The sequence below is a fragment of the Papaver somniferum genome, chromosome 6 (genome assembly GCF_003573695.1).
Source record: "Papaver somniferum cultivar HN1 chromosome 6, ASM357369v1, whole genome shotgun sequence".
NCBI lineage: Eukaryota > Viridiplantae > Streptophyta > Magnoliopsida > Ranunculales > Papaveraceae > Papaver > Papaver somniferum.
The window spans coordinates 3557807-3581985 of NC_039363.1; the positions used below are offsets into that span (position 1 = coordinate 3557807).

Genomic DNA, 24179 nt, shown 5'->3' on the forward strand with positions numbered 1-24179 from the left:
GATGTCACTAATCTTGATGAAGACTGAACTGATCGATTATATATGTCATTTCAGACTTACATAGATTGTCTTCATATAAAAAAGACCGATAAATCTAGCATGCAGGCTGAGGATCAAACAGAACATCTTACTGCCTTTGGCAACATGAACGAAGATGTACCCGCTGACTTAATTTCAAGACAAGGTGGTAAAAGATAATTCCTAACATGTTGCAGTTGGACTGTTGCTGCTTTTATTAATCATCTTTATTCATGTATAATTCTCAGATTGAACAGTTAAAAGAGCTTGCAAAATCCATAAGGACTACTCATTTACAATATGTAAACAACGGAAGGTTAGTATTCTTTTGAACTACCTTTCGTACAATCTTTGAATCAACCAAAACATTGTATGGGTTTATGATAGTCATCTTTTAAATGCTTATGAGGAATTCATATATTGCAAGTTGATACGAATATATATGTATAGTTATATATTTTGATAATCAACCATATGTTTGTGATGATGATAATGTGTTTATGAGATTCCTTCCGCATGAAAAATAGGCTCTTGTAATTGATCTAGAATGGTTTATGCAGGTGCAGAAATCTGGAATGGTTTATTTATGCAGGTGCAGAAATTTGCCGGAACAATCGCCGGAATTTGTTTTTTTTCACCTGTAAAAATTGTGCAACGAATATATATGTTGGAAACTTAATACATTGCTTTCACTTGCTTCCATGAGCAACGACACTAAAAATAAGATAACGTTGCAGAATTTTTGGTGGAAATTTAACCGTTTGTCCAATCCAAAGAGACGTTGCTCAGATTAAAGATTTACGTTGCTTAAATTAATCCAATACGTTGCTCAAATTTAGGAATACGTTGCTCAAATTATAAACTAAAACGTTGGTAAACAAGGTGAGCAACCGTGCAAACTGTTGCTTTATTTAATTTGAGCAACGTACTGTGACGTTGCACAATAATTTGTTACACCGTATTAGCAACGTACCATGGTGTTGTTTAAATTCATAGCAACACTTGTATCCGTTCCAAAATAGCTATTTTGGTGTAGTGACGACTACGTCAGAGTTTGAGTCAGATCTAACTCAAAAATAGAAAACAAACGATCTTATCACGAGTTAGGAATTGACTCAGTCCCGGACACTAAGTCGGCTGCAAACAAACAAGGTCTTAACTTTCCTTGAGGATTCATATGTTGGGTAACATTATTTAGTATAAATATTTTAAATAGGTTATCTATAAACGAGGTCAGATCTAACTCAACAATGGAAAACAAACGATCTTACTACTGGCTCGACGCGAATTAGAAATTAACTCAGACCCGGACACTGAGTAAGCGACAAACAAACAAAGTCTTAACCTTCCTTAGGATTCATCCCGTGGATAACATTATTTAGTATAAATACTTTAAACCTGTTAGCTATGAACGAGAGGTATATAACCTTAACCAGCTCCAGGTATTAATTAGGTTATCTATGAGGCTTGGAAACTCTGCCCGTTGAAAAAAGAAAAGGCAAAATAAGAAAACCATGCCCGGAAACTAGACTAGAAGCAAAATAACAACTTGTTAGGAAGTAATTTTTATAAGTCAACGATAAGAAGAATTAAAAATGTTGTAGAACTAGAAAATAGAGAAAGAGAGAAACAACGTATAGAAAAGAAATTCTCATTAGATGTGTGTAGAATACAAAGTTTAGGCCTCTATTTATAGAGATAGAAGACTTGGTGCCCAAGACGTGTAAATCCTAATTTTAGACATGAAGGGCATCTTAGTAAATAAATATTAGTTTATAACACTCCCCTAATGACCACTGTGGCTAAGTCAGTACAAACATACCAGGAAAACTCAAAAGAGAAAAACCTAAAATTGCATAAGCATGTAAAGACTTGGACAGTGTTAGACACGCATATGTTGTCTCGTTAAAACCTTGACAAGGAAAAACCCAGTGGGATAAAACCTTGACGAAGGAAAAAGAGTACAACGCGATAAGTCCAGTAAATGCACCTTTGATGATGGCGCTCCCCCTGATAAATACTTTAGTAAATTCTTGACTTGCAAATCTTTGAGTCGTGACTTCCCAATTTCGGTGAACGAATTTCTGGTTGATGAAGTCTTATTTTTTGTTAGTCCTAATGGTAGTGTTCTCGAGTCTTCATGCTTCTTCAAATACATTAAGTACTTATTTCTTGGGCTGCTAATTTCTTGGTGATGATTCGCAGAAATATTTGATGTAGTTTCTTCAACAAACTGCCAAGATATGAATATCTCATCATACGTAAACAAAAATCGTATTTGTGAGAAGGAAATCCAAATTCTTAGGAGTGATTAAGTTGATTTGGTTTAATACTTTAATCAAATGTGGGCATCCACTAAACAACCAAAATTGATACGACTCCCCCATGGGATGACCATCATGTTGAATTAAATTGCCTCACTAAAACCTTGCCAGTAAAAACTAATGGGAAAAACACTTGGACAAATAAAAAGGGCACAAATATTAACATTTAAAAAAAAATGAAATGAAATGTCAAGGAGATGTTGCCTCGTTAAAACCTTGTCAGTAAAAACCAATGGAAAAACACCTGGACAAATAAAAAGGGCACAAATATCAACATTTTAAAAATGACATAAATATCAATTGACAAACTGTCACCAGTATATTAGCGCGTTTGGATACACATCCAGAAGTAACTTATAGATTTCTAGAAGTCAAAAAGCAAGAAGTCAGTTTGGGTGTAGAAATTCAGAATGATTTCCAGAAGCAGAAAAGTCGACTTTTTGTGAAGCAAAAAATCTAAACTTCTGCTTTTGACTTCTGCTTCTGGAGAAGCACTTCTGACTTCTACTTCTTCATCCAAACAGGCTATTAAGCTATGATTATAATATAATCAATCAAGAGGAATGATAGAAATCAATTGACAAACTGTTCACCAGTATACTTAAGATCTGATTATAATATAATCAAATCAATATGAGTATAGAAGTAGAAAATCATACGACTAAAAAAATAATCAAAGACTATAAAATCAAAATTAGATTTTACAAGAAAAAACATAAATAATCGATGATAAGTCGGTAGAGCTACGTTGCTGATGACGTGTTGTAAAACTAGAAAAAATAGAGAAAGAGAGACACAAAGTATAAAATACAAAGTTTAGTTCTCTATTTATAGAGATAGAAGACTTGGTGTCTAAAACGTGTAAACTCTAACCTTGGACACGTCTTAGTAAATAAATATTAGTTTATCACAAAAAAAAAAAAAAGAATTTGTTTCTTGCTCAAAAAAAGTCATTATGTAGCTTTTCCACCTGACAATTTTGATATCCAAACACCCTCTAAACTCATTCGTAACTATCAAAACGGGTAAGCAGGACATTTAGGTAACCTATCTAATTCCGTTATGACTATCACTCCTATCTCCTTGATTCCTCTTCCTTCAGTTCGCTTACAGCCTTAACAAGGGTTTTCTCAGTGTTAGCGAAATCTTAGTTTTCTTCTCATTATTATCTGATTCAGTGAAATTCTTTGAAGAATCAACCAACTTATATTGTTCCGTAAGTAAATCAACCTATGTTCATTGCATTTTTAGAGTTATGGTTTTTAAATTGTGTTGTTTGTTTAATTGCAGCTGAAATGTTTGATTTTTGTCCGGGTTACAAATTCATGTCAAAGGAGAAGAAAAATATCATGATCAATAAGAATATTTGGGTTAACATCCAGTGGTTTAGTTCCATCTACTTAATACTACTACTATTACTTTCATTACTGCCATATAACTCTGCTCAAAGCGACAAGGGTAATTCATGGATTCCAGAATTCCACATTGATAATCAAACAGAATTGGTCGCATTCGTTTGTGGGATAATTTTGATGGTTGTTTACTGTATTCTTTTTATTTGGAGAACTAATTTTCTTAATGAGCAAAGACGTATTAGAGGTCACCTCAACGATAATGTTACTACGGCAACATCAACAAGCAAAGGAGGACTTGATTTAAAAGTGATCGAAACGATTCCGGTGATTGTCTATTCTGATATTAAGAATAAGAAGAAGATTCATTCTAATGAAAGAGTAGTAGAGTGTGCTGTTTGCTTAGGTGAATATGAAGACGAAGATATGTTGAGACTATTACCTACATGTCGTCATTTTTTTCATTGTCATTGTATCGATGCTTGGTTTATCTCTCATTCTACTTGTCCGGTTTGTCGATCTAATATTGAGGTTATGGCTCCCGAAGCTGCACTTAATTCAGGTGGTACTGTACTTGATGTATTTGAAGACGATGGGAACCATTCTGAGTCCACAATGACTGTGATTAATGTATCAGCAGAGCAAACCCATGTTTCAGTTTCGGTGGCAGAGAGTTCAGAACAAGCAACTGATAATTTAAACCTTAAGAAGGAGATGAACCCGAATCAGACTACAGGAAGATCAGTAAACCCTTCTGAAGGACTTTCAAAATCGCATTCAACTGGACATTCTTTGGTACCAGAAAATAGTGAGACGTACACATTGGGATCACCGGATGATGTGAGAAAGGCTAGTGTTAATGGAAAATTGAATCGGTATAAGAGAGGCGTAACTTTTACGATATGAGGTTGCACGTACAACCTTATTTGCTTTTCCGGAGGCTCCACCAATTTGGGACGACATTTACCAGTATTCATCCCAGCAATTTATATTTCCCTTGAGCTTGGAGCGGCATTTGAAACTCTCTTAATTCGTAAGTAGCGTCTTCCATGGAACAATCTCCCAGTAGGATCCGTCTCTCCGGAGACGTGCAAGGAAGGTACGTGAGAGGCAGTTTTCTTTAGAATTTTTGGAGTGAGTATGACAGGAGTTGAATGTTCAATTTTTTTAATAATGGATCAAATTTCACACCCCAACACAAGTTCAAAAATAAATGGGAAGCTAGTGCCAAGTTTCCTTGAAAGTCAGACCACACGACTTACTTGTCTAAGTCTTCTAAATACTCCAACTTTTTCTAAGACTGAACATTTTAGTTCTTCGAAATTTCTTCTAACACTATTTAGAGGCAGATACTAAATCTAAAGACATGTAGTTAAAAAGTTTTTCTCTGCACAAAATCATTTCTACGAATATCATGATCAAGAAAATTATCAACCTTCTGATTGGTGTCATGTATCTCAATTCCATCAAGTTAATACTACTATTACTACTACTACTACCATTCACCTCTGCACAGAGCAACGATAATAAGCAACATAACGAGGAAGAACATTTTAATGTATTAATGTTAGTTTGTATTCTAACCGGATCTACTATGATTATTGTAGTCGTGGCTGTTTGTGTGCCTGCCTTAACTGGTTTATTCGGTAACTGTATTCGAATACATTTTCTCAATGAACAACGAGGGAGTAGAATTGATCTTAACAACTTCGTAGGACGATCATCAGCTGGAGGGCTTCATTCAGCGGTCATCGAAATGTTCCCGGTATTGGTCTACTCCGACATTAAGAACCTTAAGGAGATTTCGACGCAAGGAATGGTAAATGATTGTGTTGTTTGTTTAAGTGAATATGAAGATAAAGATTTGTTAAGATTATTACCTAAATGTCAACACGTTTTCCACCGGGAGTGTATTGATAGTTGGTTTGTTTCTCATGCTACTTGTCCAGTTTGTCGCTCTAATCTTAACCCCATTGCTTTAGAAACCGCCACTAATGGCGGGGTTGGTGGTGGTGCTCATTCAGTAATTGATATATTTCAGAACGACGAAAACCGTCCTGACACGAGATCGATCCATGTTGGTTCTCGGGCAGTGGCATGAGCGGTTTCATAATTATTATTTTTTTCACCGCAGGAAACTTCATTTCATTTTCTACATGTATGTTATTATGATACCAAATTAAACACGCAAAAGTATCATAAAGTTGAGACGAAATGAAAATTCTTGGTGTACAAATGTTTGATTTATGATATGACTGAATGCTGGAGTCTATCTCAATTTTAGTGGACGACTCAAATTTAACGATGAATCTAGACAGTGACGTTTAGTTGTAGCACCAGGTTATGTAGGGCAATGGCACTTATTGAGCGACTTTAGGTTTAGGTAACGACCCCAGCCACATGTATTAGCTTCCCACTCTTTCACAAAGATCACTCAAATAACCAACAAATCGTTTCTTGTTGTTGTTGGGTTATCTTTGACTTAGACCGGAAGGTAACTAAGATCATAGACATCTCATGGTCAAAACCTATGTTGTAAAAGGCGTGCGCCTTTCGCGCTTAAGCGCCAAAGGCGCACTAAGCGATGGGCTGGCGCCTGGCAAAAAAAGGCGCTCAGGCGCCAAATTATACTGTTCTTTGGTTTTTTCTAAATAAAAGGCGCTCACCTGACGCGTCTTAGGCGCTAGGAGCTAGGTTTGGTGCCTCGCCTCGCCTAGCGCCTTTTACAACATAGGTCAAAACAGGTACTGGTAGGCAGTGGTAACTAGCTCATACACTTCGTTCAATGAAAAAAATAACACACTCCAAAAGGCAGTGAAAGCACAAAAACCATCCCAAATCAATCACTCTAAATCACTCAAATAACCAACAAACTTGATTGTTTTTCATTGCTGTTAGATTATCTTTGCAAATCAGACCGATAGATAATTAAGATCATAGACATCGCATGGTCAAAACTGGTACTGGTAGGCATGTGGTAGACCCTTCGTTCAATGAACAGATAATAATACACTCCAAATAACACTAGTCATTTATTAGAGGGTGAAATACATAAAAGTACTGTACATCATTCACTATAAAGAAGCAGAAGGACTTTATATACAACCCGAAATTCTGATAAGAAAGAGATTCATCAATTTAAAGAATTCATGGAGGCACCAAAACTTATCAAACTAGGCAATGGTTTGTCAGTACCAAGTGTTCAGGAATTGGTTAAACTCACGCTTGAAGAAATTCCATCTCGGTACATATGCATGGGTGAAAGCCCGTTGAATAATATCGATGTGTCTATAACAGATGATGAAACCGTTCCTGTCATCGATTTGTAAAATTTACCATCTCCTGAACCCGTAGTTGGAAAGTTGGAGTTGGATAAGCTTCATTCTGCTTGCAAAAAATGGGGTTTCTTTGAGGTACATAAATTCTGATTGTACGTAGTTGATAGACTATTTGGTGTTTTACTAGTTAGCGCTAATCTGCTTTATGTTTCAGTTGGTAAACCACGGAGTAGACGCTTTACTGATGGACAATATAAAATCAGAAATTAAGGTTTCTTTAAGCTTCCAATGAATGAGAAAACCAAATACGGACAGCAAGATGGAGATATTGAAGGATTTGGACAAGCCTATATCAAATCGGAGGACCAAAAACTTGATTGGGCAGACGGGTTTGTCATGTTATAAGTCTTCCTCTCCATTTTAGGAAGCCTCATTTGTTTCCAGAACTCCCTCTTCCTTTCAGGTTAATTTTTCTCTCCGTTTGCTTTTTCTCAACGCCGTACGTGATTTTTTTTTAATGTTATCATGCATGCATCCTAACATAATATATTAGATGGAAAACATATACTGAAGTTGCAAATAATCCCCAATTTACATCCTTTATGCGGGGAGATGTTGGGTGCAATAATCAAAAACAAAGAAAAATCAAATAAGCAAAAGTTATTGATACTTAGCTCCTTTATAATGGAAGTGATTGCTTTGACGAAACGAACAAGCTCCCCGTATCTCCGCAACAGCAACAAGGCAAAACTTTGGAAAATAGAGTGAGTCACGTGTTCAACACGCTGTCCTTAAGACATTAGCGCCCGGCTACACTCAAGAGTGATGCTATAGCCCTCACAGGACGGATATCTCCAGGATAAAACACCCTAATACACCTACTACTAGCATATGTAGTAGATGCTCAACTTGAGCTTGGCAACTCCGAAAAAACCGTTAAGGAAAATCGCGAATGCTTAAAAACCGCTATAAAATATTTTCCCTTAGGGGTCCCTCTAAAATATAGAGCAACCCCTTTCCCATAGATTTTACAAAAGTAGTGAATTTCTTTATATAATTGACAAATACAACTTAAGAAGAAAAACTCCCCGATGTGGGACTAAAAGCTTTATATAGTTTCTTAAAACTACTAAAAATTGGAAACTCCACGATGTGGGACTAAAAAGTTTCATTCACAAAATAAAACAATAAATTATAATTTTTTATTAAAACTTTAAAAAATTATTTTTTTATTAATCGTTTTCCAACAATCCCCCACATGAATGAAAACTCAATAAAACATGAAAACACAGATAGATCTTGGTAAATAAACATCCCAACCTCACGATCCAAACAGACTGATCGTGCAAGTGTTGAAATCATACTAGTCATTTCTACGTCCTCTCCCTCACACAAAAGTGTGTTGACCCCAGGGTCATACTATGGATTGCATAAATCATAATAGTATTGAGAGCTTTCATCTTTAATTCTCACATGGTGAGACTATAGGTATCTTTCACCAAAGTGAAAAAGCATGAACTAGTGAACCCTTAGTGACCTTTAGGTCCTAAGTTCCAGTAATACCAAAACCATCAAAATGAAAATCACATAAAAAACGCAGGAAATACCATTTTAGGCAGAGTCCATGAGGTCTTGAACCTTTGCTTAGTGAGATATTACCAGAATTACTTGCTAGAGACAGTGAACTATGTCTTGAACTGCTAGCATTTGATGTAATTCGTGATAACAACCACGGGTGATATCTCCAAGATTGCTGCCAAGCTCGTGCCGTTTTGTCCGTTTTGGCCCTGGACGTATCCTGTTTCTCAGAATGCTCTAGAGAATCAGCTCATATTCTCACAGGAAGCGACCCACTTCCTCATTCAGATAGGTGAGTTTCCATAAAGAGTGTTACTGCTACACCCCACTTCAATCTTAAATTGAAACTATAGAACTCATTAAGACTTATTAAAAAGTCATCCTCCACATGCAGTCACACTATCACGTCTACACCATAGGGAAGGGACAGAGAATGAAAATCTCTGATAGTGTTTACCTTTACCCACCACAAATTAGTTGTCTCATTCGAAACCTTGATCATGGGATCTCCAGTCAGCAAGGTTGAGTATCCTTCATGGCAAGTTTAATATATGAGCTTAAGCCCCAACCCCCTCGATGCATTTTTAACTATCTCTTTGTACAAACCTTTCGTCAAAGATTGCGCGATATTCTCCTTGGACTTTATCCAATCAATGGAAATAACGCCGATTGAGATTAGTTATTTCTTAGCTTTAACTATTATAGCTTGGCTAACACAATGTATAGATATAGCTGGCACAGGCCTATGCCAAAGAGGAATGTCTTCTAAAAATCATCTTAGGCACTCGGCCCCCTCTCATGCTTTATCTAACGCAATACTCTCAGATTCCATAATGAATTGAGCGATATGTTTGTTTGGAAATCTTCCAACAACAAACCCACATGTTAGAGTGAAACCATATCCACTCGTAGACTTAGACTCCTCTGAGTCAACTATCCAGTTTGCATCATAAAGTCCCAAGGACAACAAGATACCTTTCATAAATCAAAAGAGTATTTTAGGTACCATAATACTCTACTCAGTGCATCTGAATTCTCTTGCTCTGGACTACAATTATATCCACTTAACTTACTCATATAGGCAATGTCTGGACTCTTACAGTTCATTAAATTCATCAGACATCCTATAACTTTTGAGTATTCAAGTTAAGATACTCCACTACCCTTATTTTTCTTGAGACTACAAGAATAATCGTACGAAGTACAAGCAGGTTTACAATCAGACTGATTGTATCTCTTAAGCACAACTCAACATAATGAGAACGACTAAGACTTATAAATGTTTGATTATCTTCTAATCCTCATCCCTAAGATTACATCAAAAGGGCCCAAGTCTTTCAAGTCAATGTTCTCATTCAGTGCATGTTTTTAGTGGAATTGATCACATCTATGTTTGTATCAAGCATATCATCAACATACAAGCATACAATTACACAGACATCCTTAACAAGTTACTTGTAACATACTTGTCAGATTCATTAATTTAAATCCACTATCCATTATCACATGATTAAATTTTCCATGTCACTGTTTACGTGCTTATTTGAAAACCATACAAAGATTTTTCAAATTACAAACTTTGTATTCACAACCTTTCACTACAAAGTCTTCAGGTTGATCTATGTAAATTTCTTTACCTAATTCACGGTTTTAGAAAAAGCTGTCTTAACATCCATCTGATGTATCTCTACGTTCTTTATGGCAGCAATAACAATTAGTATCTCAACGGAAGTAATTTCCGTCACAATTGAATTAGAATCAAGGAAATCTACACCTTCTTTTAGTTTATAGCCTTTAGCTACCAACTTAGCTTAATATTTTTCCACAGTTTCATCTACCTATCGTTTCCTCTTAAAGACTCATTTACATCCCATGGTCTTACAACCTGGAGGTAAACTAGCAAGCTCCCAAGTCTGGTTCCAACGGACTGAGTCCATTTCACTAAATGAAGCTTCTTACCAGAATGGGGTTTCAGTAGATATCAAGGCTTCTTTACAAGTCTGTGGCTCGGACTAAGCTAGGCATGTTATGAAGTCGGTTTCATAAGAAGTCTCAAGTCTAATTATTTTACTTCTCTTAGGCTCAACATCAACTTCATCTTCCTTTAAAATAAGTTCTGACTATTTGAAATAAATCTAGGGGATCAACAACACATCTCTAATGAGGTACAGGTTTAGAATAAACATGTTCAAAGAACTCAGCATCCCTAGATTCCGTAATAATATTCACACCAATGTCAGAAAAAATCAGAACACACAACCAAAAATCTATTTGTAGAAGTATACTCAATATACCCTATACGAAAACACAATCAACATTTTTGGTTTCAATCTAGTTCTTTTAGGAAGAGGAATTACAATCTTAGTCAAACGCCCCCACACTTTGACACATTCATAAGAAGGTCATCTACCGTTCCATAAACCATATGGAGTTTCATCTGATTCTTAAAAGGGTACTTTATTCAGGATATACTAGTTAAGAGGACTGCCTCCCCCCACAAGGCCGCAGGTAATCCTGAACTAATCAACATGGAAATTATCATCTCCTTAAGGATACGGTTGTTATGTTCAAGGCTTCTAATTGGTTTCCAACTTCAAGTTTATACATCTTAAGGCTTCTAAGGCGTCATCCTTATCCTAAGCAAGTATACAAGATAGTACCTTGTACAATCATCTACGGAAGTTATAACCATCTTTTACCACAGTGATTTTGGGTTGAACTCATGTCAACTAGGCCTAACTGAATTAATTTTAAAGGCTTATAATTACTCTGAACATTTGTGCTAAAATATTTTATAGCATATTTTGATTCTTCACAGATTTCACTTTTGTGTTCAAAATCCAAACTAAATTTGGGTACGAAGCCTATGTTAGCCAGTTAAGCATTGACTTATAAGTTTACGGTTCCAAGTCTACCACGTAAAACAATCAATCACACAAAGATATCACAAGAATCAATTACGTTCACATCATCAGTTTTTCCGTTAAGCTTATATAGACCCAAAGTCCTATAACTCTTGCTTAAAAAATCACTGCCTAGTTACAACAAGTTTTCCAGATTCAATTAAGATCTTAAATATTTTTCCATCTACAACAGAACAAGATACAAGATTTTCGCATATGCTCGGAACATGAAAACTTCATTCAATGTGAGAATATTACAGATATGAGTTTCTGCTCGACCTTTTCCTTTTATGCAACCTCTATTGCATATGAGTTACTCAATAAGAGTTTCTCGACATCCCCTATCCTATGATAGGAGGTGAACATGTCTCTGTTTCAACAAACATTCTTGGTGGCTCCAGAGTCCACCTACTGGTCTCTCACATTGGTTATTAAAATAACTTCCGACATCACGCCACCAAACTCGTTCTAGTTTGTTTCAACTAAATTATCATTAACTTTCTACTTATTAAGGTTTTTATGTTGTCTACAATTTACTGCCGCGTGGCCAGGAATTTTACAAACATAACACTCACCCTTAACTAAAGTAATTCTGGATTCAGGTTTACGAAATATACCTTTATCATGAAGACCATGCTTATAGTTGCTTTCGATGTTCTCACCTTTGCCATCTTTGGAAGATTTGTTTCCAACCACATGCGGCTATTAGCCATGTCCCTCGGAGATGACACCTTTATTAACAAATCACAATTCCAAATCAGAAAGTAAAATATGAGTTTTGAAGATAACATATATATATACAAACTTCGTTTGAATCAGCGTTTCAAAAAACTCATGGTTACCCCCACAAAAATTAATTTAGTTAACAACAATTTTCTGCTCGTCAGAATTTTTCAGAAACGTTTTTCTGTTTTGTAAAATATCAAACAAATACTTGTACAACTCCAAAAATTCTGAAATTTTACGCGGGTAACTATCAGGATGTCTACTACGTTGTGTCAAAAGGGTTCATCTAAATTCCTTCTATATTAAAAGATAAAATTGAAACTCTACAGCTGACCAGAAATTCGTTTTTGTTTTTCACTCCACAATTAACATCCATGATTCACAAACCAATCAATCGTTTTCGATTATTACAAATACTAATGTCTTAAGATTGTTGGGTGCAATAATCAAAAAAAAAGAAAAATCAAATAAGCAAAAGTTATTGATACTTAGCTCATTTATAATGGAAGTGATTGCTTTGACGAAATGAACAAGCTCCCCGTATCTCCGCAACAGCAACAAGGCAAAACTTTGGAAAATAGAGTGAGTCACGTGTTCAACACGCTGTCCTTAAGACATTAGCGCCCGGCTACACTCAAGAGTGATGTTGTAGCCCTCACAGGACGGATATCTCCAGGATAAAACACCCTAATACACCTACTACTAGCATATGTAGTAGATGCTCAACTTGAGCTTGGCAACTCCGAAAAAACCGTTAAGGAAAATCGCGAATGCTTAAAAACCGCTATAAAATATTTTCCCTTAGGGGTCCCTCTAAAATATAGAGCAACCCCTTTCCCATAGATTTTACAAAATTAGTGAATTTCTTTATATAATTGACAAATACAAATTAAGAATAAAAACTCCCCGATGTGGGACTAAAAGCTTTATATAGTTTCTTAAAACTACTAAAAATTGGAAACTCCACGATGTGGGACTAAAAAGTTTCATTCACAAAATAAAACAATAAATTATAATTTTTTATTAAAACTTTAAAATATTATTTTTTTTATTAATCGTTTTCCAACAGGAGACACTGGAATCCTACCTATCGGAAGTGAACAAACTATCCATGGTTGTCTTTGAGAGGATGGAGAAAGCTTTACAATTAGTTGAGATTAAAGGTCTGACAGAGTTCTTTGAAGAAGGGTTGCAAACAAATGAGGATGAACTATTATCCTCCCTGTCCTCGACCAGAGCTTGTACTTGGTCTTACGTCACACTCGGATTTTAGCAGTTTGACAACTCTCATTCAACTTAATGAAGTTGAAGGATTACAAATCAGAAAAGAAGAGAGATGGGTTTCAATCAAACCTCTCCCTGATGCCTTCATAGTGAATGTTGGAGACATTTTGGAGGTAGTTACCCTAGTAGGGCATACATGGCCTGCCTACTAATCCTTGTTATGAGTACTTGTTTTGACTATAGCCAAAAAAGTTGCCTCATTGCTTAATGATTCCCTTTTACAGATAATGACTAATGGGATTTACCGTAGCGTCGATCACCGGGCAGTAGTAAACTCGACTATGGAGAGGCTCTCAATCGCGACATTTCATGACCCTAAACTAGAGTCGGTAATAGGCCCAATTTCGATCTTGGTCACACCAGAGACACCTGCTCTGTTCAGAAGAGGTAGGTATGAGGATATTTTGACGGAAAATCTTTCAAGGAAGCTTGATGGAAAATCATTTCTTGACTACATGAGGATGTGAGAAAGTGACGACATATATATAAGTTGGTTTTGAAGAATTCATATCGTGCTTAATTCTTGTGGATGCCTGAGAGATTAATGATGTAATAATATAATGTATGTTTGAAGATTGTCTTCTTATTTTCTGTTAAGACTCTGTCAGGGTACTATTAATAGTTGATGCTTGGTTTCTCAAGCTACTTGCACTACCGGAAAATCATCCATCAACTACACAAAAAACGGGTTGTCATACCATATACGACGACGGATATCTATGGGTTGCACAAGGGGTTGTAGAATGTCTTCAATTCTTTGCAACTCGTCAATATATTAGTCAAAATGGTTGTCGTTCCATTGTATACTACGCTTTTTTTTGTCGTGAAAGTGAATCCAAATTACTAGGCAATGTCTCACATAACCCTTCCAGTAGTTGTCATCGTTAGTTTCAATACTGAGTTATATGTCTTAGAAATTTCTAACGCAACTCCACTAACAATAATAAAAAGGTTGATGCATAACATGTTATGCAAACATTTTCTGAACAGCAATACAAGTTATACAAGAACTTTTCAAACTGCTAAACAAATTATGCATCCATTTTCGTAGCTGCATTACCTGTCATGCATAACAACTTTTCGAAACCAATTAGAACGGTAACTTTTTGGAACCGCAATTCAAGGTTTCAAAAACAAAAAAAAAGTGGTACCGACGATAGCACACCTATGCTCGGCCATGTTAACCTTTTGTCTTGTTAACTCGGTAGCACACTCTAACAAAAAAAGAAAAAGTGGTGGGACAAAGAATTGTTTTCATTTGCCGAATAAGAGGACCTGGTGCTCCGAAGTTAAGAAAACAGTTGGTGACGTGTCAAGGTCTACACCACGTTTCATTTTCTTATCAAGCCAGAAGAACTCTTATCTTATTTCGAGAAGCCGCATCCGAACCATGTTTAATTTTTCTGTACCATTTTCTTATCCCTTATATTTCTATAAAATTCATCTTTTTTCTTTTTTTTAACCAGAATATCAAATTCATATATTGATATAATGAGACCTTTGGATTAATTGCTGGTTTCATCTCTTATCGTTGACATTTGTTTTGGATTGATTGGTTTCCTACAATCCGAGATTGGAGCTGAAATTGATTTCATGATGGAAGAATACACAACAATTAGGAGGTGAATGGAGATGGCAAAGACCGATGTTCAAATTTAATTAGAGAGGTGAGTCGGAACTGAGAAATTGATTCACCGAATCAATTTAGGTAAATAAATGATCTGCTGTTGAGATTTATGAGAAGATACAAATGGTGGAAGAAGTGAATAGATGGGGTTCTGGTGCTGACGGAGGTGGTTGAGATGACATCTGTTGGTGGTGATGATTTGGTGTTGCTGGCGTTTTTTTTTTTTTTCTGGGTAAACAAAGTACTTTGATTTTTGGAATGGTTGCGTTGTTTCGAAACGGAAAGATTTTGGGGTTGCCTAACATTTGTGAACAAAATTCTCCTGTTGATAAAATCGTAAGTAGAATTTACGTTTTGACTTTTATCTTTGGTTTAATTTTGGTAAGACGGTTTAGGAATCTACACGTCGATACGTTTTTTGTTTAATTTAGGTTTACACAACGACATGGGTTTATTTATCTGTCTCTAAATCATGGAGGAAGCAACAATCTCATTCTGTGATGAGAATTTAATTGGGAAAGGAGGATTCGGATGGATTTAGAAAGAAATCCTATATTCAAGAGACGTATGAAATTTGTTTTTAGAGAAACCATAGCCACATCTTACTTCCTTAATAATAAGGAAATTTTGATAAAATGACCCATTATTGAATTAGGTAAATAAAGTGTTCTCGTTTTTTTTGCACTTTTCTAAAGTGCCCCGTTTTTTTCAAATAACGCTTTTCATCCAGTTAAATGAAAGGTGACAATTATCTCACTTATTAAAAATTCAGATTTACCCCTGAACTATAACTTAAACCCCTAACCCTGAACCCGAATCCTGAATCCTAAACCCCTAACCCTGAATCTTGAACCCTAAAACCTTAATCTTAAATCCAGAACCATGAACCCTGAATTCTGAACCCCTAGCCTTGAACCTTGAACTATGAACCCTAAACCCCTAACCTGAAACATGAATCCATGAACCGAGCTCGATTAACCTGAAATAGAAGATAAACATGACAAATAAAGGGTAAATAAGTAAAAATTTGGAAGGAAAACTAAATTAGATGGAAAACTTAATATTGGGGGCAGTTTTGAAAAGTTGAAAAAAACGAGGACAACATATTAAACCGAAAATTGAGAGTAGAGCAGTTTATCAAAATTCCCTAAGAATAATAAGAATATGGTAATTGACACTGTGATAGGTAGTCCAACAATACTTAAATAAATATCCTCTCAACAAATCTCACGAGATATAATTTTTTTTGCTTTTTCATTCATGTGTTTCTACCCAAGTATCTCAATCTCTCCCTTTTAATAGCAATAAGGGATTCCAAAACTTAAATAAATATAACCTTCAGATCTCCAAACTTTAAAATTTCACCGTTAGATTTTACAAATAAAATTCCGTCCGAACTATTGCTATTGTCCGTTAGATCATTAGACTTCCTCTTTCTTATTAGCCGTTAAATTTTAAAAAAGTGGTATAAAGAATGTTTAAAGGGACAAAAAAGTAAATGTACATTTTATATATTTAAAAATCTCATATCTTTTAAACTACATGTCGGATTTTTGTAAATTTTATATATTTGGAAAGCCTTTTAAATTAGCTACGCAATGAGCATAAATAATGATATCAAATTTATGTTTTTCAAATTTTTTTATATGTCTCCAAATGTTATATGTTTTCTCTTTAAAAATTAGACATAGCTTAAAATTAGACATAACTTAGAAAAAAAAAATCGAAAAAAGCTACAAGAAAAAAAAACAAAACAAATGATTGATTCTTAAGTACAAACAACGACTAATTTTTAAATAAAAAAATATGGTGTCGAATTACCACCAAATTATTTGGGAAATAAAAAAAATAGCATCCTCGATGTGCAACGCACGTGCTTATTACTACTTGTTTATCGTAAGTCATGCTACGGAGTGATAATTTGGAATCTGTTCAAACGGGTAGGAAACTATCACTCTTTCAGATGCACATAAATTGTGTCATCAAATTCCTAAATATACGAGTCTCCATTATTTGGTTTAGTGGTAGTTATGGCAAAGTTCAAATTAATTGTAGTCCATAGAGACTTGAATACTAATTTAGTCAAAAGGGGATAAAACAAAGTTTTAGGAAAATTCTAGTACAAATATTTCGTTACCAAAGAATTACGGACATGTTACAGCCTATGTTATCCCCTTGCTATGCATGTCCCTTGGCAGTAATAATGCTAGGGACGGCCCTGACGTGGTTTGATAACACAATATGGAATTGAATAAGATGTGATCCTTCAAACAAAGTAAAACTGATCCCATGATGAAGAATTGTGACATTTTAGAGACATTCACAGAAAATGAAGCAATCATACCAATTGTTACGCTAATGAAAGATATACATTTAGCTCATTTCTTTTCTTTTCTTTTTTTGTTTTGTTTGTAATACTTGGATTAAAATAGATTATGTTAAATCAATCGCAAGGAAATCACTGAGAACTCAATGAGAAGGTAGAGTAGATATCTATCTATTTACTTAATTATAAATCCATTTTTTTTATTTTTTTTGTAATAGCAAGGTATGGGAGAAAATTTAAAAGAACTATAACATTGCCTTGGAAGAGTTTCTTTCGATCACTGAGCGCACAGAAGAAGGGCCTATTTAAGTATGGGATTGTCTTGGGCTTCGGATCATTGCCTTTGGACCGAATAAGACTACAAGAAAATCTTCTATGAGTAAACGGCAAATGATGTTGGCTCAAACTTGGTAAAGGAATGGATATTCATAATTGTTGTGTTCTGTGTGGTGATGGTATAGAGACACAAGAGCATCTCTTCCTCCATTGCAAGGTGGCATATAAAGTTTGGTCTACAGTCCTGCCAAGTACTTGTTGGTCTTGGGTTTTATAATCAAGTATAAGTATGTTGGCTCAAACTTGGTATCATAAGCTCTTCTCAGATTCCGGTAACATAGTCTGGAGTTTAATTCCTGCTTCAATTATTTCCATTCTTCGGAATGAGAGAACCAGTAGAATTTTTGATAAGATGCACAACTTCAAGACTGATCAAGACCAGGGAATTGAGGCAAAACCTCAAATTCTAGCTTGGCTGCTGGAAAGAGAGTGCGCTTGAACTTTTCAAGTTCAATCTTTTTGTAATCTTTTTCTTTCAATTTGTTTTCATTTTCTCTACCTCTGGTAGAATGTAAATCTGTTGTACATTTCTTCATCAAATAATGGTTTTGACAAGCAAAACTCTAAAAAGTAAGTAAAAGTTAGTTTCCAAAAAAATTTAGGGGGTCAATTGAGTTTCCAACCGATTATATATAGACGGGTCAATAGAGCTTTCAAAGAAATTTAGAGGGGTCAACACTTACAATTATCACTACTCAGTACATTGACAACTAAAACTGAGTGGGCTCAAGTGACCCCACTTGACCGCATACAACTCCGTCTCTGGAACTTATTGAAAATTAAACCAAGATAATGCGAAGTTTACGGTATGAATCAACTAATATAGTTGATATAGTTGATAAGGATCAACTGTAAGAGTTGACATAGTTTGAGTGGATCAACAAGTGTTATTGACATGATGTGCATGGATCAACACGTTTGGTTGACACGATGGTACAATCTTTTGCAGTAAACTTGAGGTACATGTTATACCATTTTTAGAGTTTGTGTTACGTAAGATTTTTCTAGAAGAGTTAAAGTTGTAAATAGGCTGTGTTGAGCAATGAGTTGAAATATACTCCCTCCGTCCCACTATTAAGTGACCTATATCAATAAAAAAGGAGATATTTTTAAAATTGTCCTTTTAATTGATTAAAATATAAGAAATACTCATAATCTAATATGCATGTTTATATTCGTTACGTAGGTGTTTTCAAATGCTTTTCAATGGTATGAATTTGCGAACATCCGTGGTGTAGTTTGAGAGATAGATCATTTCAAAATATCACTAATTATTATTCATAAGGGTATAATTGTAAAACATGTTTAAAAATACTCTTTCCACTTATTTGCCTTATAAATTGTGCAAACTTGAACTAGGTCACTTAAAGTATCGATTAAAGAGAAGTATTGTTTAGCATCTTGTCTTGTGTTTTTTCTGAAGTCTTTGTTATCATATTTTCAACAGAACTGTCTATGTTAAGGACTATTTCTATACATATGCCAAAAAAATGGTGTTTGGCATACCAGGTGGCATGGCAAACCATTTGCGCCAATATGGAAAAACCGATTAGCGCTAGAGTTTCTAACGAGCGATATTCATATTATCGCTAGCGATATAGTTTGTAACGCTGGCGATGTTCTTTCTCTCGAGCTATTTAAATAATACCGCTGGCGATATTATGATTATCGACCAGTAGTTATTTTGCAACGACTATTTTCCCCCAATGGTTCTTATATATGCGCCCTTTTACTTCTCCAGATAACTCACCCATACTTCTACAGATTTTTCACCAAATTCCTTTCCTATATTCTCAATTTTAGATTTCATAATCATCAATGTCGAGATCCAATGAAGAAAGGAATATTATTATGAATCGGTTCAGATTACAGCAAGAAAGGTATCGTAAGAGGTTGCAAGAACTTGATGATGAGGAAGCTGAAGATAATAAACTAATCGAAATTTTGATGCTTGTACATTCAGGCCAAATACCAAGAGTTCCAGAACCCAAAGAAGTATTATCAAGAAGATATACATGTCGAGGGAGGGAATTTTACCACCAAAAGCTGGTGCACGGTTATTTTCTTCCAAATTGTGTGTACTCTGATCAAAATTTTCAAGATTGATTTTGCATGCCTCGTCATCTGGTGAAAAAAATTATTGAAGAGCTTTGTCAAGTAGAACCTCAATTTAGTTATCAGTTTGATGCACTAAATATTAGAGGTCATAGTCCTGAACAAAAAGTTACTCCGTCTTTAATGATTCTAGGTTATGGCACTCCAGCGGATGCGAACGATGAGTACCTTCGTATGGGTAAAAAAACTACTTACACTTATCTTTCATTTTTCTGTGAAGTAATGATTAATCATTTTAGTCCAACATATTTATGAAAACTAACCGACGAAGATGTTATACAAATATTGAGTGGGAATGAGGATAGGGGATTCACAGGAATGCTAGTTAGTCTCGATTGTATGCTTTGGGTATGGCAAGGATGCCCCGTATATTGGGCCGGTCAATATAAGGGTCATTATGCAAAACCAACAGTTATCCTTGAAGTTGCCGCTTCTTATGATTGTTGGATATGACATACTTCTTTTGGTCTTTCGGATTCACAAAATGATATTAATGTTTTGCACAAGTCTCCTCTATTTTAATATTTGAAGTATGGAATTTATGCATCTGTCCGTTTATTGATCAACGTCCATCAATATACTCATGGCTATTATATTGCGCATAGTATCTACCCAAAATGGTCCACCTTGGTTCAATGCTACCGTCAGCCGCCTGCTGGTGCGTTGGGCCATTCATACCGACATTTTAACGATGCCCAAATGACATTGAGGAAGGATGTGGAACGCGCTTTTAGAATTTTGAAGAGGAAGTTCGCTATCATTTGTGGCCCATATCGTGGGTTGAGTCCTCTTGAAATGCACAAGACTATGCTCACTTGCATAATTCTTCATAACATGGTAATTTAGGAAACCTATCGTGATTCTGATTGGATTACTTATGAAAATGAAGATTTGAGGACGGAGATTCGACCAGAAAGAGGCCTCCCTGCAAGGAACTATGGTCAAATGACTAACTACATTCCGAACCGAAATTTGTATGACCAATTAAGAGATGATCTGAGGTTGAATCTTTAGGCAGAGAATGGAAGAAAATGATTTTTTTTAAGTTATGTTTTTTTTATTTCTTAAGTTGTATTGTTATTATTAAATGAAGTAAAACTTAAACTGCTACATTTAAACTAAAAAATCAAAATTTAAACTCATACATTAATCATCCAGAGGAAATACTACATCATACTCATCATCATCATCATCATCATTGGGTTGGTTGTTAGTAAATCCATCTTGCTTTTCAATCTGTGCTTGAATCCTGTCAAATTCGATTTGCCATACATGTTTTGTTCGGCGTTCATAATTGAAGTTTTAGGTTGAAGTATGTTATGCTTGTCATAGTCAAACCAAAAATTTTCTTAGAAAAGACGACTTTTCTTACTTTCCCGGTTTTGAAATTTCCTATCAACTGATCTTTGCTTCTCGACGGTCTTTTGATGTTCCATAAATCCTCCATGTTAAATCCTCCAGAACTCCCTCTTTCTTGAGCGAATTTTCTAGCCAGTTTTGCATTGTTCCTCCTTGGAAGTTTTCCCTTATTATTACCATCAACATAATTATCGAAAACCACGTTGGCATTTGAGCTTGTAGGGGTACCTGGTAAAGAATTTGATAGACTTGGTCAAAATGGTGAAGAATTTGGTGTTGAGGGAGAAGAATTATATGGTGATCTTTCAGGTACTTGTTGATTATTTGACAAGTATTATTGATTATATTTGTTCAACCCCTTCAAAATATAATAGTAAATTTCAAAAGAAAACTGTTTACCATGTCTTCGTTGTAAATCTGTATGAACCTCTCTTTCAAAATCAACATCAGTCTGACCACTGCTCTGGCCTTTTCTCTTGTCTTGCATTATTAATGCAACATAAGCGACCACTTCCTTATTGATTACAATGAAGTGTTCTGAAAATCCTTTCACATCACGACCATTGATGTTGATGGTTTGTTTTTCATATTTCTTAAATATGTTATCCCACATGGTGTTACCATGTTTTTGTGCACCGTCGATAAAATCTTCGGTAAAAAAACATAATTACGGCAAATACATTCATCTTCTGCCACAATGTATTTTGCACCACAGATTCGGGTTTTTAGCTTTGCCTTGACTTTGAGATTGTGAATCCATTTCACAAGAAAATATAGATAGTTTTAGATTTGAAAAAGATTGAGAAATTGAGAAATTCTATAGAGATTTAGAAATTCTGGTGTGAGTTAAAATGAGTTTGAAATTAGGTATTTATAGAGGTGAAAAATTGCAGCCGTTGGATGATGAATTAATAAGCGATAATCATATAAGCCAGCGACATATTGACTAGCGTTGGCGATTGACTGACCACCGAGCGATGGAAAGACCACCGAGCGATGGAATTTCTATCGCTCGATGGAGATTCTGTCGTGTATGCCTATATGCCAGGACTGTCATGTAGGCATTCGAGTTTGGGAATTCGGCATACCCATAATGGATGCATATATGCCAAATATGAGGTATTGGCACGTGCATGAAAATAGGCATAAGAAGACAACAATGTTTCCTACAAGAATCGAATGATGTAACTAACTTCATGAACATAAAGAGCAAATATAATTGCATAAGAAATTTAGAATAAATGAATTGGGTCTCAGTGAAGATGTTTGTGATCTTAGCTTGTTGGTTGGCCGTGGCTCACAAGCTTCATTATCAATATCAACCGTGAAACTAGATGCAACAAGAACTCCTCCAAAAAAAAAAGAAAACGTGGTGCCGTTAGAGCTAGCCATCTATCCGATAGGGGAAGTCATTAAACTCTTCTATTAATACTTTCTGCAACACCGCTACCACTGTGACCATGATGACTACTCCCACCTGAAACTGGTGGAAAGTTAAATGATTTCTGCCTGAAAATATCTTTTCCCACGTCATCTGGTAATCGTAAAGTAAACCTCTCACTATTCTTTAGGTTTTGTGGTATCGATGAATGCCCAGTTGAATGTGATCTCAGATATTTCCCTATAGGCCGGTTTGTGGATCTTATTGTATTCTCGCTTGCATTTAAGAGGTTCGTATAGTTGTCAGGGTTGATACCATTAATCACTTGATCTGAATTATGTACCAAAGGAATTGAAACCCAGGTTTCTTCATGCTCTGTTTCAGAATCCACCGTTTCTCCGGAATGGTTAACATCATCTTCGTACACATCAACTATAGCATCACCTGCAATAATAGAAGTTCCGGCAACCATATTTTTAAGGTCACGGCAACAGTAAGGACAAGTAGAATTCGAAATAAACCAAGTACCAATACATTCAGGATGAAAAACATGATGACATGGTAATAATCTTAACTTATCTTTATCCCCAAATTCACTTATACAAACCGGACATTCTAGTATTGCTCCTTTAATATAATGAACCTTGTTGACATTCTTAACATCAGAGTAGTCGAATACCGGAAACGTTTTGATCACCGCCGATTCAAGTCCTCCTCCTAAACTTGATGTTTCTACAGTAACAACAGCTGGATCGCCCGGGATATTATTACGTCTTTTTCTTTGCTCATGAATACACGATACGATCATAAACAGAATAGTAAAACCAACTATAAAATAAAAAAAGGGTTCTATTATCATGGTATGGCTTATCAGTGTCGCTTTGTGCAGAAGTGTGTGGCAGTATTAATACCAGAACTAGCAATACTAAGTTGATGGAGTTGCTACCCGCGGAGATGGTAAAGTTAATATTCTTCTCGACCATGATTTACATTATTTATTTATTTTTGTCTTCAAAAATATCGTTGTTGATTAGTATGATTTCTTGTAACTATGTGGAAGAAGAAATTAGAGTAATACTCAAAAAGGGAACCGAAAGAAATTAACAAACACGTCTAACCCTAAGTATAAATTTCTTACGCGGAGGTTTAAGGAATGCTGCTGACTCTTGTTCCTCTGGCTTCGACGTGTGAATTTCCTTCCGTATTAACACACTTTCCTACACTAACGAATCTTTTCCAAACCAGGCAGATATCTAAATATAGCATCCATATTCACCGAATGATTACCCGACATTGCATCCATATCCACCGAATAATCACCCGACATTGCTGCCTTGCTGGACTTGCATTGTGAATCTAGAAATGGGGCTCATGTTGGGTGATAGGGTGAACTTTGGGCACCGGCCCGTTCTGAGTCACTAAGCAATTTTCGAGATTCTAGACCATATCCCGATTAGAGAAACTGAATTATTGTCCCTCCTTTTGAAATTTGAAGATTCACCAATATCCCTAGCAAACTTTACAAATATTCCTAGTGGTATAACTGAATTTTTCATTAAAAACTTATTACCG

The 24179-nt window shown here is 35.5% G+C and overlaps 3 protein-coding genes and 1 pseudogene across 3 annotated transcripts; 3 read left to right on the top strand and 1 right to left on the bottom strand.

Annotated features, from left to right (window-relative positions):
• The first annotated feature begins 3700 nt into the window (after nt 1-3700).
• Nucleotides 3701-4895, top strand: LOC113285346 (E3 ubiquitin-protein ligase ATL6-like). The gene has a single exon (XM_026534252.1). It carries the CDS (start codon nt 3875-3877, stop codon nt 4598-4600), a length of 726 nt encoding a protein of 241 aa, XP_026390037.1. The 5' UTR covers nt 3701-3874; the 3' UTR covers nt 4601-4895.
• A 389-nt stretch (nt 4896-5284) lies between these two features.
• LOC113285347 (RING-H2 finger protein ATL32-like) lies at nt 5285-5844 on the top strand. The gene has a single exon (XM_026534253.1). The coding sequence runs from the start codon at nt 5289-5291 to the stop codon at nt 5793-5795; it is 507 nt and encodes a 168-aa protein (XP_026390038.1). The 5' UTR covers nt 5285-5288; the 3' UTR covers nt 5796-5844.
• Nucleotides 5845-6843: 999 nt separating this feature from the next.
• Nucleotides 6844-13930, top strand: LOC113286331 (annotated as a pseudogene).
• An 8708-nt stretch (nt 13931-22638) lies between these two features.
• LOC113290338 (E3 ubiquitin-protein ligase ATL6-like) lies at nt 22639-23934 on the bottom strand. The gene is made up of 2 exons (XM_026539947.1): nt 23835-23934; nt 22639-23435 (listed from the first exon to the last, which is right to left on the bottom strand). Exons 1-2 carry the CDS (start codon nt 23932-23934, stop codon nt 22639-22641), a joined length of 897 nt encoding a protein of 298 aa, XP_026395732.1.
• Between the last annotated feature and the right edge of the window lie 245 nt (nt 23935-24179).

Coding starts and splice junctions, on each gene's coding strand:
- LOC113285346 (XM_026534252.1), top strand. CDS start 3,875: ATGGTTGTTTACTGTATTCTTTTTATTTGGAGAACTAATTTTCTTAAT.
- LOC113285347 (XM_026534253.1), top strand. CDS start 5,289: ATGATTATTGTAGTCGTGGCTGTTTGTGTGCCTGCCTTAACTGGTTTA.
- LOC113290338 (XM_026539947.1), bottom strand. CDS start 23,934: ATGTCGGGTGATTATTCGGTGGATATGGATGCAATGTCGGGTAATCAT. Junction 23,436..23,834: donor GCCTGGTTTGGAAAAGATTC/GTTAGTGTAGGA, acceptor TTTATTTTATAG/TTGGTTTTACTATTCTGTTT.